This window comes from Schistocerca gregaria, chromosome 3 (assembly GCF_023897955.1).
Source record: "Schistocerca gregaria isolate iqSchGreg1 chromosome 3, iqSchGreg1.2, whole genome shotgun sequence".
In the NCBI taxonomy this organism is placed as follows: Eukaryota; Metazoa; Arthropoda; class Insecta; order Orthoptera; family Acrididae; genus Schistocerca; species Schistocerca gregaria.
Window position 1 is genome coordinate 868,559,071 of NC_064922.1, and position 19,863 is coordinate 868,578,933.

A 19,863-nucleotide genomic window follows, 5' to 3' on the forward strand; every position below is an offset into this window, starting at 1 on the left:
TGCTGGCACTGGGTGTCATTCTCTCCCTTCTCTCATCATCATCATCATCATCATCATCGTAAAACACACACACACACACAACACAAACACATACACACTATATAGTATTTTACAAAAGCTGTAATGGAACTTGTTGTAAAAAGAAAAAAAATCAAGGTAAGCAAGCAGTAAGAAATTAATTATTTAAAAATTCATCTCAAATAGATGTAGCAGTTCACCTACTTTATTTCTTCATTTGTTGCTCTCGGTGCCAACGTACTGGCTGGAAAAATAGGGGCTGGATGTGCAACTACTTATCTACTGTAAATGATGTAGCCAACTGAGGCAAAGTTGAGTTTCGCAGCAGTTTACTTTCACTTTTCACAACCCCCCATATGTACATTTAATATGCCGAGTACACTATTGTTCTAACTTCCCATAAGCGTCATTAATAGTTAGCAGGAGAACATCCAAATACTGTTAGAATAGTATCCTGTTGAACATCAACAAGCAGTAAAAACATAACCACATAATTCACAGTTCTTTAGGAATAATCAGGTGTGTATGGAACTGACACTGTCATTGCTGTAACATGTGGCCTATTGGTGTAACACTTATTTCACTGTTAAGTTGATGCATTGTTGTCATTCTAAAAAACACAGTTTCCTTGTCTGGAACTCGTCTCTGGACTGACTGTCTCGTGACCAAAAATCAGCCCCTCATATATCGTCACAACAATAAGTACTGAAACTACACATTGTTCAAAGTTAAATTTACAGAAATTACAATTAAAACTTACTTCATTAAATTAACTTAAAACATCAAAAAACTGGTTCTTTTTAATAGTTTCTTCTACTACAAAAGTTAGACTGAATTATTTGTTTAAATCTTGAAATTAACATATATAGTTACGCAAACAATACGTTTGACAAAACTGTTAATTACTTTGAAATTCATTAAGAGCTGGTTTTGTTAACATGTTTCCAACTAGAACCAAATACATACTTTAAGAATGCTATTGTTTTGTCTCCCAAATGTTTATAATTAGTACAGAACTTATTTTTGTTTATACATCAACAGTAGAATTTAAGTTATGAAACAATTATTGATTTCACTATATAACAAAAGATATTAACTAGGAGTAGTTAAAATAAATAAGAAAATCAATTACATACATAAAACTAAGTGCAGAATTAGATCTGGTGTTATATTCTTTACAACTGATGGCCAACCTTTCTCTTGTATGAATATCCATATTATACTCTCGTATGCTAATGATAAATAGTTAAAAGTAGCAAAACAAATTTACGGATGCAGATGACAAAACAAGAGGGGAAGAAAAATTATCCCAGCTTGCTTCATCAGAAACAGTCCATGTCAGTTGTGTTTGAGGAAGCAGTAACAACAGTTTCCTCATAGCGTTGTTGTTGACATTGTTCTCCTTTCAGCAGCAACAAATTTTTCATTACAACTTTTCAGAAAGTCCAAGATACTTTAAATGAAAAAATACACAGCTAAAATTCAGTTGTCATCATAATTTTTACTATATAAAGAAAAGACCTATTAACTGCACTATTATGCCTCCCACCCAAATCTTTTTTTTTTTTTTTTTTTTTTTTTTTTTTTTTTTTTTTTTTTTTGTTTTGTGCAGTATATTACAACTGATTCAATAATGAATTAATACGTAAGCAGTAATGATTTACTTTGTCACCAATATAGCATTATTAATCTTTCACAATACATGTGTTCTAAACTTTCATGCAACTTTTAACAAAATTCTTTCTCTTAAAAAACCGTCAATCTCCTACAAGTGACTCTGCAGATCACAGTAAAGTGTACTGCAGAGGATACTTTTCAAATGATATTTTAGGTTTTCTTCCCATTTCGTTCATATGTTAATCATAGAAAGGTGACTGCTTATATGGCTTTGTTCATGGTGTTGATTAGTATCATTTTATCACCACCACCATCATCATTCTATAGGAAGGATACATAGGTCGTTGAAGACTATCTATACATACAGTCCTGATATTTACTTTGTTCAGTTTTCTACTTAAGAGATCAAAAGCTATGACGGTTTTTCCGCAGCTGCTAGTCAATTGAGGTTTCTGTTGCATTTTTTCTGTGAAATAAACAAAACTTTAATCTTTCATTTATTCATTCTCACATTGCATTCCATAAATCTCATCATGGAGGAAAACCTGCAGGGTTTGTGATATGTCAAGTAATATATTAATTGGTGGAAGCAGCCACCGTGGGCTATATGCGTAAAGTACACGAGCAGTAAATCACACCTGATGCTAATCTACTACCATATGTAATTATTTCTGGATTACTTTATTGCCTTATAAAGGGTGATTCAGGAGGAATGTCACCTAATTTGTGAGGTAATTCTACATATGAAAATAAATCATAAAAGTCCTATGAACATGTGTCTGATTATCGATTGTTACAGAATTGGAGGGTGTTGAAGACTACACAGATCCATGAATGAGTATGAAGTCAAGTGTGAATATTACTTACTGGAACGATGTGTAGGTGCTGTGGTGGACAGAGTAATGATGAGCACTGTGATATCCCTCCGAGGCAAATGCTCCAAGCATAGCCAGTGTGCAATTGTGGATTGGATCAATGCACAGTCGTGAGACTCTTTGCATGTTGTACTTCAGTGTTGTTTAATTAAACAAGTCCATTGTGTCTGTGAATACCAACATGCTTGCATACATTCACCCATGCAGAATAAGCAGTCATGTTGTTTGTGTAAGGGTACTGGAATGGCAGTGCCCATGCGGCGTGACAGAATACCAGAGATATTTCCTTGACTGATAAATGCTCTGTATTCCTCAGAGTCTTCAAACATTATATGAATATGGAACTCCATCCAGTGTAAACATTACATTAGAACGTGAGACTGTCCAGTCGGTTGAGGAAAGGGAAGACATTATTGCAATGGTATAATGGAATCCCACCAGCTGTCAGCTCGATATTCCACAAATGCAAGTTTGGTGTATGTTAACATTCCGAGGGCTTGTGCCCATTCCAAGTGCAGCCCATGCAACATCTGCGTCCAGGTGATTCAGTAAGCAGACAACAATTTTGGGAATGATTGGCTGTACACAGACATGCAGTACACATTATTATTATTATTATTATTATTATTATTATTATTATTATTATTATTATTATTTTTTTTTTTTTTTTTTTTTTTTTTTTTTCAGATGAGGCTACATTTGCACACAGTAGTATGATGAACACCCACATTTCTCATATGTGGGTGATGAAAAACCTGCATGATATTAGGGAAACAAGATTTCAAGTTAGGTTCTCAGTAAACATCTGGTGTGGTATGACTGATGATCTGGTGATAGGGCCTGTGTTCTTGCCAAATATCATGACAGCTGCAGAATAAACGTATTTCCTGATAGAAGACCTACCTGCGCCTTTGGAAGACATAGCATTAGAGTAATGATGCAAATGTACCTGCGATGTGATGGGCCATTGATTCGTTGTACCAGACAAGTAGCCCAGTATCTGAATAACATGTTGCCTCAGTGGTGGATTAGCCATGGCGGACCTGTTAACTGGACCACCAGACCTAACCTCATTCGACTTCTGTTTATGGGGCTGCTTAAAGAGGGATGTGTATGCTACGAAAGTGGATATGAACGAAGAACTTGTCTCTCGTATGATTGATGCTGTTCCCTGCATTAAAGCCCACTGAGATGATGATCAATGTGCAATGTAACACACTCTCCAACATCTTGACAAGTGCATTAAGATGGGTGGATGACTTTTGAACACATTTTGTAGGATGGATCAATCATCTGTGCCATCATTATGTCCACCACAGTGCCTACACAGCATTTTGGTACATAATATTCTCAATTGTATCTATATCCACTCGTGGATTGTTGTAAACCTCAAACCAATCCAGTTCCATAATGATCAAAAATCAGTTCTGCAATGATCAAAAATTGGACACATGATTGTAGAACATCTTCAGTTTATTTTCACATGTAGAATCATGTCACAAATTATGTGACATTCCTCCAGAATCACCTTATATGTTAGTCAGGACACTAAAAGAACATCCTTGACAGCCAGTGGCTGTGTTGCGAATGCTACTATGGTGTTGTTTTTTGTTACACTACTAACTACCCAACTACAAATGTTACACCTGAAAATTGAGAGCCGTTGCAATGCAGTACTACTAAAGTGCGAAAAATGCTAATAACCTCTGGAAATCAAACCACACTCTTTATGAAATAATAATAAAAGAAAAATTTTAAAAAAGAAAAATAAGGTTTGGAAAAGTATGTCAAGGTAAAGTAAAGATTAAATTGATTCAGTCTATTTTAATACATATTTTAATGCGTAGATACATCTCTCACTTGCGTCTTATAGAAGAGTATGTACTTGTTTTGCCCACTGGCTCAGCTTCCAAGGCACCTCCTAGTGCACCCGACAGTGGATCCACCCTCACAGCAGGATGAGGAGCTGGTGGTAATGCGTTCACGTCGCTCAAGGCAGAGGGCCTTTGTGGTGGGTGCCTGGCCTTGTCTATTCACCCTGTGAGTGCAGAGGTGGTTGCTCATTCAGCAGGGTCGAAGCAGGCACATGGGGGGGGGTTACTGGTTAATAGGAGCTTCAATGCTAGGCATGTTATAGATCCCCTTAGGCAGATAGCATTCAGGGCTGGAGAGAAAGCTGATGTGCATTCAGTATGTATGCTGGGGGGAAGGGGGTGGGGGCTCATCTGACATGTAGAGGTGGCCTCTCCTGCAGCTATCGAATGAGCAGGGTGCAGCTGCCTGCAAGTTATGGCTCATGTTGTCACGAACCATGCCTGTTTCATCTTTTATGAGACCATCTTCAGTTCATACAGCTCACTGGCAGGGGTGGTGAAGGCTGCTAGCCTCACTCTCAGATGCAAGCAGAGCTCACAATTTTCAGCATTGTTCTCAGAGTTGATCGGGGTCCATTGGTTTGGAGCTGAGTGGAAGGTCTCAACCAAAGCTTTATCAACTTTGTGGCGGTCTTGGCTGCAGATTTCTAGAGCTGTATTATCATGTGGGGATTTGTAGGACTCCCCTTGAAAGGTCAGGGCTGCACTACATGAAGGAAGCAGCTACTCGGGTAGCAGAATAGTTTTGACGTGCGCATGAGAGTTTTGCAGGCTAGATGTTCTGATAAACACTCACCATTCGATATGCAGCAAGGGAAGTCAGAATATGTTCAGAATAAAGACACTTAGCATGTCATAATTTTAACAGTAAACTTTCAAATTATTCATAATAATGTTCTTGAATTTACTGCCCTCCAGGAAAGTTCTTATACTCGAATTATTCTTGGAACAGAGAGCTGGCTGAAACCTGAAGTGGAAAGCTCTGAGATATTTGGCAAGTTGTGGAACATATATCAGAAAGATAGATTAGAGGCCATAGCAGGGGGAGTGTTCATTGCAGTTAACAAAATTATTGTCTCCATTGAAACTGGAAGTTGAGTGTGACAGGGAAGTTATCTGGTCACACGTAACAGGTATAGTTGAAGCCAAGTTAATTGGTGGATGTTTTTGCTGGCAGTGTGATTTTGCTGTGACAGTTCTAGAATCTCTCAAAGAAAGACTGGTCAATAGCACATCAATACCAAGATCATGGAATACTAGTTGGGTGTGGCCTTAACCTACCGAGTGTAGGTGGGCAGGGCAGGGGAGGGGAGGGGGGAAGAGTGTACAGACAGAAGTCATGAAAAATACTTTTGAACACATTTTATGAAAACTTTTTTGAGCAGATAGCTCAGCAGCCGACATGTAGTTGAAATATATTAGACCTATTACCTACAAATAGGCCGAACCTTATCAACAATGTCAGTATAGAAATGGGGATTAGCAGTCATGATGTCAGTATAGCAACTATCATTATGGAAGTCAATAAACTTACTTCCAGTTTTACATTCACCAACCAATTATTTAAATGGAAGCAACACACTTCTGTTTTACTCACAATGGGTTAGATTTTGAAGTAATTATCTAGTGCAGAGGTCATTGGTTAGAATTTGTCCTGTTGTCTTCATTTCCTGGTGTTGTACGGCTAGAGCCAGGTCATTGGCATAGCAGTAATTTCTGGACAAAGTGTTGGGTAGAAAAAAGAGGTTAAATAGTAATGGTGAGAGAACCGATCCTTTAGGCAATCCATTGTTCAGCTTCCTCTCCTTACTTATGTTGCTTCCAGTGATTACCTGGAACTTCCAATCGCTTAGCATGCTGTTAAGCAGTTGAGCCATTGTTCTGCAGGGTATGATGCAGAGAAATTTGTAGATAATGCCTTCCCTCCACACAGTGTTGAAGGCGGCAGTTAGAACAACAAATGCTACAGATGTTTTCTGCTTCATTTGGTATCCTAACTCTATGATGGATGTGAGAGACAATACTTGGTCACAGCAGCTATGCCCTGGTCTGAAGCCTGCTTGATAAACTGGAACATTCTCTAGGATAGTGCTACTATTCTGTTATATATTAGCCCTTCAGAAAGCTTGTAGCAGCAGCTAAGTAGGGCAATGGGGCGATAGCTTTCTACCATGTTGCTTTCAGGTTCCAGAACAGATATTATCTTCGCCTTTTTAAACTCCAATGGAAGTTGACCAGTCAGCAGGATGTCAGTGAAGAATTCTGCCAGCCATTTCTTAGCTTTTCCTCCCGTGTGGATCAGGAATTCTGGATGGATACCATCGAATCCAGGCGCCTTAAGAGGTTTGAGGTCCTTCAGTCCAGAGTCAATGGTTGAAACTGTGAAGGGATGGGTATACTCAGATGAGGGAGATGCCATCTTTTTCAGGTCACGAAGCTGTCTTCTGATATGTCTTGTATGTTTCTTGTCAGGAGGCACTCTTGAGGTAGTAATGATGTGTGAAGCAATTTGGTCTGGTGTTACTTCAGAATTTTTTCTGCATGCTGGTGCACTTCCTCCCGGTTTTCTCAGAAGACTCCATGCTTTCCTACTCGAGTGGGTAAAGTGCATATTTTCAACTGTTTCTGCCCATTTCTGTCTTTGAGACATGTCCAAGCTGGACAATACTTCCATAGCTATCTCTGGGTCACCACTTTGCTAGAAGTGTTAGTACAGTGTTTCACTTTCATCATTCCATCCTGGAACATATTCTTTTCGATATCCTCATGGTATACACTTTTTAGCTGTTGCTGTCACTGCACCAATGAAGCATTGATAGTTCTTATGTGATGGAGGTATCCGGCAATTGGTCTTATCCAGTTCCATTGAAAACTTCATCCAGTCAGCTTTCTGGAAATTTCGTCGAGCATGCAGGGTTGATCATATGACAGGAACTGTGCAACCAATTTGTATTATTATATGTCTGTGTTGGCTGTGAGGAAAGGCATCTATCACTTTCCTTGTGGACTTGATGGGAAAGCCACTTTTGTTGCAGCTAACAAAGCATAAGTCAGGATTTGAAGCCTTGTCCCAAGCAGCTGACCTGAAATTGTCTTGATCTTTGGCATCAAACACTAGATAAAGATCATTCTCTTCAACCCATTCTGTTAGCATACTCCCATTTTCATCATTTTGAGAGTACTTACCAGAGTTCGTGGTGACTATTGATGTTGTCATTCAGGAAACTCGCATTTCCAGTGAAGAAATATTCTGAAGCCGAGGTCGAATTCCTGGATATTCTGCACTTGGTGTAACTTACCACAAGGTGTGTGGAATTCCTACATATGTCCGTAACAACATAAATGAAGCTTCACTGATTTCTGTAAGTGTGGAGGCAGATATACATACAGTTGTCATAAAATTGCATGGTATTACTATTACAAATGTTTACAAACCACCCAAAACAACATGGCCTGATTTTGTCCTACACACAGCAGAACATCGTGCAATTTACATTTGAGAGATGAGGACTCTGGGACACTTCTACAAATAACTTGACAGTTAAAAACTAATATTTTGAAATTTTTACTGTCCAAACTTGCTGTATGGTTTGTTGAAATAATTGGTTTATCTGATGTCATGGTCTTTCTATGTGGGGTCTTGGAGTCTTGAAAAGAACTGAGAATGGTCTCGGAATCAAGGCGACAATCTGCAGCTGATTGCAGCCTATGCTCCCAATCCTGAGATACACACCAATTACACATTTGACCAACAGTATCAACAAATTATTTTCCACATTAACAAAAATATTTGTTTTAATTTTTTTCCTGCCAGACACATCATTATTTGTTTTAGTTCAAATTCTACTTCCTATCTAAGGCAAATTAATATGCTGAGATAGTGGTTATACACTCTCACAAATATTATGAAGGGAAGTACAATTTTTTGTTTATAGTATTGGCACAGAAAGAGAATATAATACTGCCAGAAGAAGGTAGCATGAAAGAATAGTTTCGTGGTGAGACATAGGTCAAAGTTCTTTGTGGTTGAGGCACAGCTCAAAGTACTCACCTCAGAACGGGCGTGAGGATCCATAGTGAGAATGATGTCACAACAGTTGGGCCTCCCTGGTCATGGAATCTGAGTGAGCTATGATTCTGTTTTCATCTTCCCCAAGGAAGGAACTAATAGTTCTGAACTGAAAGCTAGAATATTGTTGTGTATTTTTATATGTGCCTGTTGGCTGTACTATTATTTTGCTTCCTGAAGGTAAGTACAGTTGAGCACCTCTGTCTCTTAATGTTATTGGTTAAGAATGAGATGTATTGGAGCATCTGAGATGTTTGCATAAGGAGCAAAAGTGCATTACAGTATACAAATTAAATATTAGATGATGATGTGATTTTTTAAAAATTTGTTTGACATACCTTCAAACTGGGTGATTTTGGGCAGTATTGAAGTTATTTTCACTATAATGTGCATAGGTTACAAATAAAATGTCCTAAAAACAGAAAGTCTGTGTATATACCTATATTTGCCTGAGGCAGACAAATAAAGTGTCCGAAATCTCCCCATGGATTGGGGTGAGAAACATCTTTTAAAAATCTCTATCCAAAGTTATTAAGTATTTGTGGAGAGTTTGGACATAAGTTGACCTTTTTTTCCCAACATTCTCCCTATTTGAATTTAGTGACTTTTAGTATGTCTTAAGGATGTCCATCATTATGGATAAGTGATAAGGTTTGAGATAATGGATTTTATATATTAAGGGTCAGTTCAAAAATCAACAATGGAAAATTCAGGATGGAATGTAACAATTAATTGTGAGAGTCTTTTTGTTGTGCCTATCTGTGACTCAGCATCTTCACTATATAATTGTTAAAGGTTAGTCCTATTTTCTAACAAAATAAATTTCAAATTTTAAAGTTCTAAATTGAAATATTAGAAGCAGGAACAAAACAAAGAAAATCTGTCAAAAGATCCAAATCATTTTTCTTACTCAGCATTCAAAGTTAAGATGCAAACACTTCAAACAGTGGTCATAAAGTTACGATGGCCCACAAGTCTAAAGTACATCTTCTCTAAAAATAAACATCCTTCCCTTCTCATCTGGTGAAGAAAGTACTCAAAAAATTCTTTTTGCATTGTAATTTCATCAGGGAGGTTAGCAAACGCTAATATGTTTCAACTGTTGATGTGTGGACACAAGAACTTGACATATACTTCCCTTGCACCGACATTTGTGGCCACTCCAACATACTGCCTTGTATGTCCCTTGATGTGTATTTATAATTTGCAACAAGAAAAGCATGTTCTTTCAGCAGTAAAACTTCATTGGATGATGGGTCATTTTCACTTTCACTACTGCTAGAAGCACTATCACTTGTCTCTACACTGTTTTCATTCCCCTGGAAGTGTTTTCATTCCCCTGGAAGTCATGGCCCATAACAGATTTTCCAGGAGGAACGTCTAGTTTGTGGTGGCAAGAACTACCAGGCTTATTTGTCAGGTACCGAACTTCATTGAGCATTTCTTCGAAAGTGGAGGTCTGTGGCTCTGTGTAGCTTCACCAGCCCCCTGTCAGTATCAGGCAATTTCCATAACGCATGAGCTGGTTCAAATGGGATTCAGCCCGTGGTGCAAAATCCTCTCTTTATGTTTTCAGTAGAATTTACTGAAATCTTTGCATCAGAAGAGAATGAAAAGTATCCTTGAAAATGGTCTCAAGAGTTCACTTCTTCAATTCAATTAATATGGCTCACCACAGTGCTTTCATTGGTCTGAAACAGCTTACATCCATCAGCTGGAGTAGGTGGGTGCTATAAGGGTGAAGGAGAGGGAATGAAATATTGTTCTGCTCACATTCTACAATAATATAAAGACACATGTCAGGATAAGTTGTTCTCAGTCATCAGTGTTGGCCCTTTTCACTTCTTCAAATAGGGCACAGCATTTGTAAAGAACCAGTCTGCAAGCATGAGCAGATCAAATCATCCAATCTTATTTGTATTGTAACGGTTTACCTGTGAACTACTTTCTTGCCACAGGTCCCAGAATTGCTCAGATTTATGAATGGCAGGTGGAGGAAGCAGTTTACCATTGGCACTTGCTGTCATCATTATTGAAACACTAGATTTTGAAGAATCCATCCATTTTTCAACAAGCTTACTTCCTTGTTTTGTAATTATCTGTTGCTTGCCCAGATCATCTGACATATTGGTTTCATGATAGTTGATTATGTTGCTAGGTTGAAGATTTTCAGCATTGGTTTTATATTTGAGAAATACATTTTAACAGTAACTTTGTTCACTTCGGCGTGAGCTCTTTTTATATTTTCTCGTAAACATATGGAGAGATCTTCTGACTGCCACTTGAGGAATAAATGCACCCATTCTTCTTCTGACAAAATAGTAGAAAATTTGAAATTTTCTTCTCTTTTCAGCCAGATTTATCAAGGTACCCATTCACTAAATATCTAATATCCAATTTAATAAAAGGACATCCTCAATTTGCAGCCCTCAACATACGTTACTTCATCATTTCTTTCTTCCACATTTTGTACTGGTTATCCTCACAAATTTTTTAGATGTATTTCCCACACTTTATTTCGTAGAGTCCATCTATGTTTACCATACAAATCATACGCTTTTCTTTGTGATAATTTGCAACACTGGATATCATGAAGAGCTTCATCAAAAGTTCCACATCATAATTACACCATACTTTAGCCCCTTTCTTGCCTTTATATGTTCTCAGCATTGACCGAAATCACCACACAACAGAACACAATTATGTAAAAACATAATTATTTTATCACTTTATGAAAAACTTGGCAAACTTTTACAGCAATTGTCTCAATTCCCTAGGTTACTGATCTCGTTGACAACTGCAATTATAATATTTTTCCACTGGTTGCAACAATAGAAAGTTTCCATCTGATGATACTGCATGAACTTTCAACAATGAAACTGTTCATCAGATACTTACTTAGGTGCACATTCAACCCCAAGTAAGTCATGGAATATAGGAAATACAGTATTGTGCTCAAAGTAATTGGCGAAAATGAAAATTAACAGCAGTTCATTGCTACGCAATGGGAAAGAGCAAAAAAAACATACTGTCCAAAATCCCCTCAGTGTGAAAAACGACCCCATTTGACAGAACTGATGTTTCTCTTAGTAAAATGACATATTTTTTTCTTTTTCCACAGGTCTTGCTGGTACCATATATTTCCTTGTAGACATTCTGCATCCATACGTAGCTGCATTTCCAGGGTACACTCTGTAATGATACTCTGTTACTTTGGTGCAGTAGATAAGATAACAAATTTCAGATTAAAATAACTGTCTGCATACAGTGTCCTCTATTTGTGTTTTAAAATTAACATAAAGCTTAATTATATGTGTTGAAATTGCATAGACTGAAAAACTGAATGTTGTTACTGTGTAACTACCTGCATACCGTTTTGTATTCATATGCTAATTACCTTGAGCTGCTGTTAGAAAAGCTTGATTATGTGCCAAAGGTGGAAAAGAAAATATATTCTGCATAAAGATTGAATGTCTCAATTGTATGTGCATGCTTCATTAAATTTAAAATGTGAATCATTCTCAGTAAGTGTAATTGTTGTCTACATTACATTTTTATTATGTCACATACATACTGTTAAAGCTGCTGGTGTAAGATAATTAATTATTACAGATACAATAAATACTGTAGTTAAAAACCTTACATGTATCATTTATTTATCTGCATCAAAGCATTTAGAAACTACTTCAAATATTGATTTGGCTTTCAGTTACATTTGTTCCATTTCCATTATACCCTCATTATTTCCTGCTTTTTGGATGTTTTCCTGTCTCTATTTTGTTTAGTTGATGCTATTGCAACAAGTATTTTTTATTTGCAAAGGCATGTCAACAGTCTTTTGACAGTAATGTAAAAAGAAAAAGAAATGACTACTTTGCAATTTATAGAAGTGCCATAGCTTTTCTGGTAGATGGAAGTTAAATAAAATCAGAGTAAGTGTTAATAACATCTTTGTGTGATACATTTAGTGAAGAAACAGTATCTTAGTACCTCTAGGTCATATGTGAAGTCAAATTAACTGATCAAAATCATTTATTTGGCACTGTTCAATTGTACAAATATCCAAATGCAAGGTGATGACGTGAAACTGGACATTGTATCTTCTAACAATGGGACATGGTTGATAAGACTTCAACACTCTTCTTTTGCTTTTCACAAAGACACATGTGAAAAAATTTTGTGATGCTGAAAAGCAATTTAGGTGGAAAATACCCGGCTACTGGGTGTGGCAGTATGCTTATATTCTCTGTCAAATTGACAGCAGAATTGGCTTGTGGGGCATCTGTTGATTGAGTGTCATTAGAAAAACATAGCATCTGAAATTGCAGCAGACGGCACCAGCCAAATCAATTTGTAACAAGCTTCATCCAACAAAAGTCCCGTATCATGTAATCACGTAAATCAGTTTGTTTTGGAACTGTGGGATGCATTTTGTCCTTGTGTATGATTACCTTTCTGGAGATCAAGTAATTCATCTGTGTAAATAAGCATGAGTTTGGAAGCAAAGATTGTTTGAAACGCAGCTCACTTAAATTGTTGATCTAAAATGCTCCTAGCCTGCAAATTCCAGATTAATCTCACATTCTTTGGCACACAGAAGGAATTTTTATATGATAGGCAAAATGGTGCCTAATGAATTGCTGACAAAATATATAGTTGAATAATGGATTTATTGTCATGTTGACCTGTTGCCCTACAGCTGGATTTGCATAGTGTCAAATCTACATGTACTACTCAAATCCTGTAAAGTTTAACTTTCAGAAGAGTTTAGAGTCAGTAGCTTCTGTTAGGAAACTGATCTTGTTGCTAAGCTGCAGATTATATTAACTTGAGAGGTGGATTTTTAATCTTTCTTATATACATGAATTATGACATATGAAAGATGCCTGGCATAACAGTATTATTAAATGGATAGCTGCATTCCTGAATAGTCTTAGTTATGTGAACTATAACAAACACGTTCACTATATTCATCTAGTGGGATTCATCAACTCTTTTTCAGTTCCATGTCAAAATGTGATATCAACAGAGCTCTTTCATTGATGACAGCTTTTCACATTTGTGGCAATCTACTCCTGATATCTTCATTGCTTCCCAGACAGGAGAAGTCTTTCACTTCTGCCACTACTATACAGGATGTTTCAGAAGTGATGGTCAATGTTCAGGGATAAGACAGGAACGAGCACTCAAAACAAAAAAGTAAAGTAAACATGGGCTCTAAAATGCATACTTTAAGAGCTATGAGCACTTGTTCATGTTTGCTGCTTTTAAACACAACTCGTCTAATGAACAAGTGCTTATAACTTGTAAGGTATACATTTTAGAGTCCATGTTTGCTGGACATAATTTTCTTGTTTTGGTCCTGTAGTATCATTGTCACAGATACTACTACAACACCGCACCAACACAAGGTTGGCAGCTCATCATCTGCCGAGCAGAGCACACACTAGCGGGCTGTGCAGCTCGACAGAACTGGAGTATGCCTCATTCACTTCACTAGATTTCAATCTAGGCAGACGCACTTTCATAATCGGCCCTCAGCCAGTTCTGTAATGTTTGCATTGATTCTCTGAGGAGGGCCCATCAGGTTTAGTCCCTGAGAATATGTTGTATTAGTTCATGATATTCCATGTTACGAGATTGTCAGTTCATAGCTGCAGTTACAGTCCTACAAAATACTGAAGATAAGTAATTTCATTGTACTATGTGTTTCTTGAATAATAATCATTCTCTCTAACAGTGTGCCATACCGCATATTATTGCAACCTAGACTCCTTCAGCTCCTATCAACTCAGCCTCCTACTTATTTGCATTTAGTAACGAGCTGAAAACATCCACGCATTTTGTGCCTCTAAATAGTGAGACACAATCGGTCCATACTACCAGTTCCCAAAACATGGAAAGCAAAGAGCTTGCAGTAGAAGAGATTTATTTCACAGTACTGAAGATTAGGAATTCCTCATAGCTGTCAAGATATGTGTTTTAGAGCCCATATTTACTTGACTTTTTCGTTTCAGTTTATCTTTCCTGTCATAGTTCAGAACTCGATATTGTAATGTTGTACAGACGCAATATTGAAAGTAGCACCAACCAGGTTTTATTTTGCTTCCATATGAAGAGATCCACAATAACACTAAAGGAAATAAGGACAGTACAACGTCTCATAACTGTAGAACACAGCAATATAGAACCTCATAGGTAAGCAGGGCTCTCTGGTGCACAGTCAGTCAGGTATGGACAGAGTTGGTCACAGTGTCATGACCAACACCAGCGCGGATGTTGATGTGCAACAAGTCACATAGGAAAATTTTGGGAAAGCATTAACTACTACAAGCCAAGAGGAATTAAGGAACAGACCTGCAAAATCAGAATGAATATACTTCCAAGGGTGCGGGAGGAGGGGGGGGGGGGGGGGGGGAGATGCCCATTCTGCCGCATGATGGGCAACAAACTGTGGACAGGCTGCTGCAATGGTCCAGGTGGCGAAGACACATGGTTCCCACAACTTTGCAGACGGGATCACAACCCTGGGCACCGACTCTTCAGTAGCCAACAGTAACACATCATAAAGAACTGAGAGATGTTGGTGGAGAGCATAATAATTATGCAAAGGATCCAACACTCGGCTCAGTGGTTTATCCGGCCAGCTGTGGTGGACAAATTGAACAACCTGATGTAAGACAGGATTGATCGGGAAAGTGGCCAAAATCCGAGAAGTGGTAGTGGGAAAACCATCCACAGTGTTTTGGGCTTCAATGTCTAAATGGAAATACATCAGTTCACCCTGATCAAATGTTGGATCAGGGCCACTCAGAAAACAAGAAAGAGCATCCACATTAGCATGTTGTGCAATGGGTTGGAAATGAATCTTGTCGCTATAGCATGTTGAAAACAGAACCCTGTGTTGCAGGCAATGGGCTACTTTTTCTGGTGAAGATACTAAAGGACTGAAAAACGAAACCAGAGGATTATGATCAGTGATCAAAATGAAACTTAGAACTGTGTAGTAAAACATGATTTTTTTGACATGTACACAATAGCAAGGGCTTCTTTCTATATCTGAGAGTAACACTGTTGTATCTGATTCAGAATTTCAGAAGTGCACGCAACAGGGCATTCAGAACTGTCCACATATTTGTGTTTGGGAATAGCCCCAAGGCCATACTGAGAGGAATCTGTGGCCAGAGCAAGGTGTTGATCTGGCTGAAAGGTAACCAGACAAGGTGCCAAGTGATATTTTGACCTTAACACAGTAAAGAAACACTTGCACGGGGGCATCCAATGGGAATGAACATTTTTATGTAAAAGAGCATGAATTGGCTGGGCCAATCTGTCTCTACCAGGAAGAAATTTAGGGTAGAATGCAATCTTTCTGAGAAAGGCTTGCATCTCTTTGACAATAGTGGAACATGGCAAAACTTTAATGGCACCAACATGTTGGCATAAAGGCTTGAAGTCAGCATGTGAGTCTTCAAAACCAAGATAGATAATAGAACACTGAAAAAATTTTGATTTGTCAAGTTATATTTAAAACTTTCAGACTGTAGCACCACGAACAAGGCATGAAGGTTCCACAGATGTTCATCTGTTGCAGAACCTGAGACCACAGTATCATCCAGACAGTTAATGTATCCCCGACATGGAAGCTGCGAGTTGCTCCAAAAATTGTTGGAAAATGGCAGGTGTGCTAGCCATGCCAAATGTCAGGTGCTGGTATTGATATAGCCAAAGGAGGTATTCACTATGAGGACACATTTGGAATTATCATCCAGAGGCAGTTGTAAATAGGCTTCTGATCCCAGAAATCCATGCTAAGAGTTCATCCAGAAAGGGTGAGGCAAAGATATCGAAAATAAACTGTGAATTTACAGAAGGCTGCTATTAGTTTTTTTGACAATTACCAAGAGAGTAGACTGTTCACTAAAGGAGACAGGCATGATAACACCGAAAGCTTTAAGTCGATCTTGTTCCAATTTGACTTCCTCCTGTAAAGCTATAGGGGCTGGGCAGGCACAAAAGAAAAGAGGGGTGCGCTCTTGGTTTCATTGTAATGTTAGCATTGAAATCCGTACATACCCTAAAACATCCTAAAACAGGGAGGAATATTCTGAGCAGATCACATCCAGTTGATGGTATGGAACTTGTTCCAATACCAGATGCACTTCGTCAGAAATAGAGAACCCAAAACTTTTTAAGCCATCGAACCCAGACAAGTTTTCAGTGTTAGTATCATCCTCTACTAGAAAGGTCACAGGTCAAACAACTGCTTTGTACAATATGTTGTTGTTGTTGTTGTCTTCAGTCCTGAGACTGGTTTGATGCAGCTCTCCATGCTACTCTATCCTGTGCAAGCTGCTTCATCTCCCAGTACCTACTGCAACCTACATCCTTCTGAATCTGCTTAGTGTACTCATCTCTCGGTCTCCCTCTACGATTTTTACCCTCCACGCTGCCCTCCAATGCTAAATTTGTGATCCCTCGATGCCTCAAAACATGTCCTACCAACCGATCCCTTCTTCTAGTCAAGTTGTGCCACAAACTTCTCTTCTCCCCAATCCTATTCAATACCTCCTCATTAGTTACGTGATCTATCCACCTTATCTTCAGTATTCTTCTGTAGCACCACATTTCGAAAGCTTCTATTCTCTTCTTGTCCAAACTAGTTATCGTCCATGTTTCACTTCCATACATGGCTACACTCCAAACAAATACTTTCAGAAACGACTTCCTGATACATAAATCTATATTCGATGTTAACAAATTTCTCTTCTTCAGAAACACTTTCCTTGCCATTGCCAGTCTACATTTTATATCCTCTCTACTTCGACCATCATCAGTTATTTTACTTCCTAAATAGCAAAACTCCTTTACTACTTTAAGTGTCTCATTTCCTAATCTAATTCCCTCAGCATCACCCGATTTAATTTGACTACATTCCATTATCCTCATTTTGCTTTTGTTAATGTTCATTTTATATCCTCGTTTCAAGACACTGTCCATTCCGTTCAACTGCTCTTCCAAGTCCTTTGCCGTCTCTGACAGAATTACAATGTCATCGGCGAACCTTAAAGTTTTTACTTCGTCTCCATGAATTTTAATACCTACTCCAAATTTTTCTTTTGTTTCCTTTACTGCTTGCTCAATATACAGATTGAATAACATTGGGGAGAGGCTACAACCCTGTCTCACTCCTTTCCCAACCACTGCTTCCCTTTCATGCCCCTCGACTCTTATTACTGCCATCTGGTTTCTGTACAAATTATAAATAGCCTTTCGCTCCCTGTATTTTACCCCTGCCACCTTTAGAATTTGAAAAAGAGTATTCCAGTCAACATTGTCAAAAGCTTTCTCTAAGTCTACAAATGCTAGAAACGTAGGTTTGCCTTTTCTTAATCTTTCTTCTAAGATAAGTCGTAAGGTCAGTATTGCCTCACGTGTTCCAACATTTCGACGGAATCCAAACTGATCTTCCCCGAGGTCTGCATCTACCAGTTTTTCCATTCGTCTGTAAAGAATTCGCGTTAGTATTTTGCAGCCGTGGCTTATTAAACTGATAGTTCGGTAATTTTCACATCTGTCAGCACCTGCTTTCTTTGGGATTGGAATTATTATATTCTTCTTGAAGTCTGAGGGTATTTCGCCTGTCTCATACATCTTGCTCACCAGCTGGTAGAGTTTTGTCATGACTGGCTCTCCCAAGGCCGTCAGTAGTTCTAATGGAATGTTGTCCACTCCGGGGGCCTTGTTTCGACTCAGGTCTTTCAGTGCTCTGTCAAACTCTTCACGCAGTATCGTATCTCCCATTTCGTCTTCATCTACATCCTCTTCTATTTCCATAATATTGTCCTCAAGTACATCGCCCTTGTATAAGCCTTCTATATACTCCTTCCACCTTTCTGCCTTCCCTTCTTTGCTTAGAACTGGGCTGCCATCTGAGCTCTTGATATTCATACACGTGGTTCTCTTCTCTCCAAAGGTCTCTTTAATTTTCCTGTAGGCAGTATCTATCTTACCCCTAGTGAGATAAGCTTCTACATCCTTACATTTGTCCTCTAGCCATCCCTGTTTAGCCATTTTGCACTTCCTCTCGATCTCATTTTTGAGACGTTTGTATTCCTTTTTGCCTGCTTCATTTACTGCATTTTTATATTTTCTCCTTTCATCAATTAAATTCAATATTTCTTCTGTTACCCAAGGATTTCTAGCAGCCCTCGTCTTTGTACCTACTTTATCCTCTGCTGCCTTCACTACTTCATCTCTCAAAGCTACCCATTCTTCTTCTACTGTATTTCTTTCCCCCATTCCTATCAATTGTTCCCTTATGCTCTCCCTGAAACTTTGTACAACCTCTGGTTTAGTCAGTTTATCCAGGTCCCATCTCCTTAAATTCCCACTTTTTTGCAGTTTCTTCAGTTTTAATCTACACTTCATAACCAATAGATTGTGGTCAGTGTCCACATCTGCCCCTGGAAATTTCTTACAATTTAAGACCTGGTTCCTAAATCTCTGTCTTACCATTGTATAATCTGTCTGAAACCTGTCAGTATCTCCAGGCTTTTTCCATGTATACAACCTTCCTTTATGATTCTTGAACCAAATGTTAGCTATGATTAAGTTGTCCTCTGTGCAAAATTCTACTAGGCGGCTTCCTCTTTCATTTCTTAGCCCCAATCCATATTCACCTACTATGTTTCCTTCTCTCCCTTTTCCTACACTCGAATTCCAGTCACCCATTACTATTAAATTTTCATCTCCCTTCACTATCTGAATAATTTCTTTTATTTCATCGTACATTTCTTCAATTTCTTCATCATCTGCAGAGCTAGTTGGCATATAAACTTGTACTACTGTAGTAGGTGTGGGCTTCGTATCTATCTTGGCCACAATAATGCGTTCACTATGCTGTTTGTAGTAGCTTACCCGCATTCCTATTTTCCTATTCATTATTAAACCTACTCCTGCATTACCCCTATTTGATTTTGTGTTTATAACCCTGTAGTCACCTGGCCAGAAGTCTTGTTCCTCCTGCCACCGAACTTCACTAATTCCCACTATATCTAACTTTAACCTATCCATTTCCCTTTTTAAATTTTCTAACCTACCTGCCCGATTAAGGGATCTGACATTCCACGCTCCGATCCGTAGAACGCCAGTTTTCTTTCTCCTGATAACGACATCCTCCTGAGTAGTCCCCGCCCGGAGATCCGAATGGGGGACTATTTTACCTCCGGAATATTTTACCCAAGAGGATGCCATCATCATTTAATCATACAGTAAAGCTGCATGTCCTCGGGAAAAATTACGGCTGTAGTTTCCCCTTGCTTTCAGCCGTTCGCAGTACCAGCACAGCAAGGCCGTTTTGGTTAATGTTGCAAGGCCAGATCAGTCAATCATCCAGACTGTTGCCCCT

General features: G+C 38.4%; 1 protein-coding gene across 1 annotated transcript in view; it reads left to right on the forward strand.

Annotated features, from left to right (window-relative positions):
• The window catches only part of LOC126354894 (lanC-like protein 2), a 143,858-nt gene extending 131,763 nt beyond the window's left edge, over nucleotides 1–12,095 (forward strand). Inside the window, exon 9 of the mRNA XM_050004952.1 lies at nucleotides 11,575–12,095. Within this exon, the coding sequence (XP_049860909.1) occupies nucleotides 11,575–11,651 (77 nt within the window). The 3' untranslated portion in view covers nucleotides 11,652–12,095. The remainder of the gene's footprint in view (nucleotides 1–11,574) is intronic.
• Nucleotides 12,096–19,863: the final 7,768 nt, after the last annotated feature.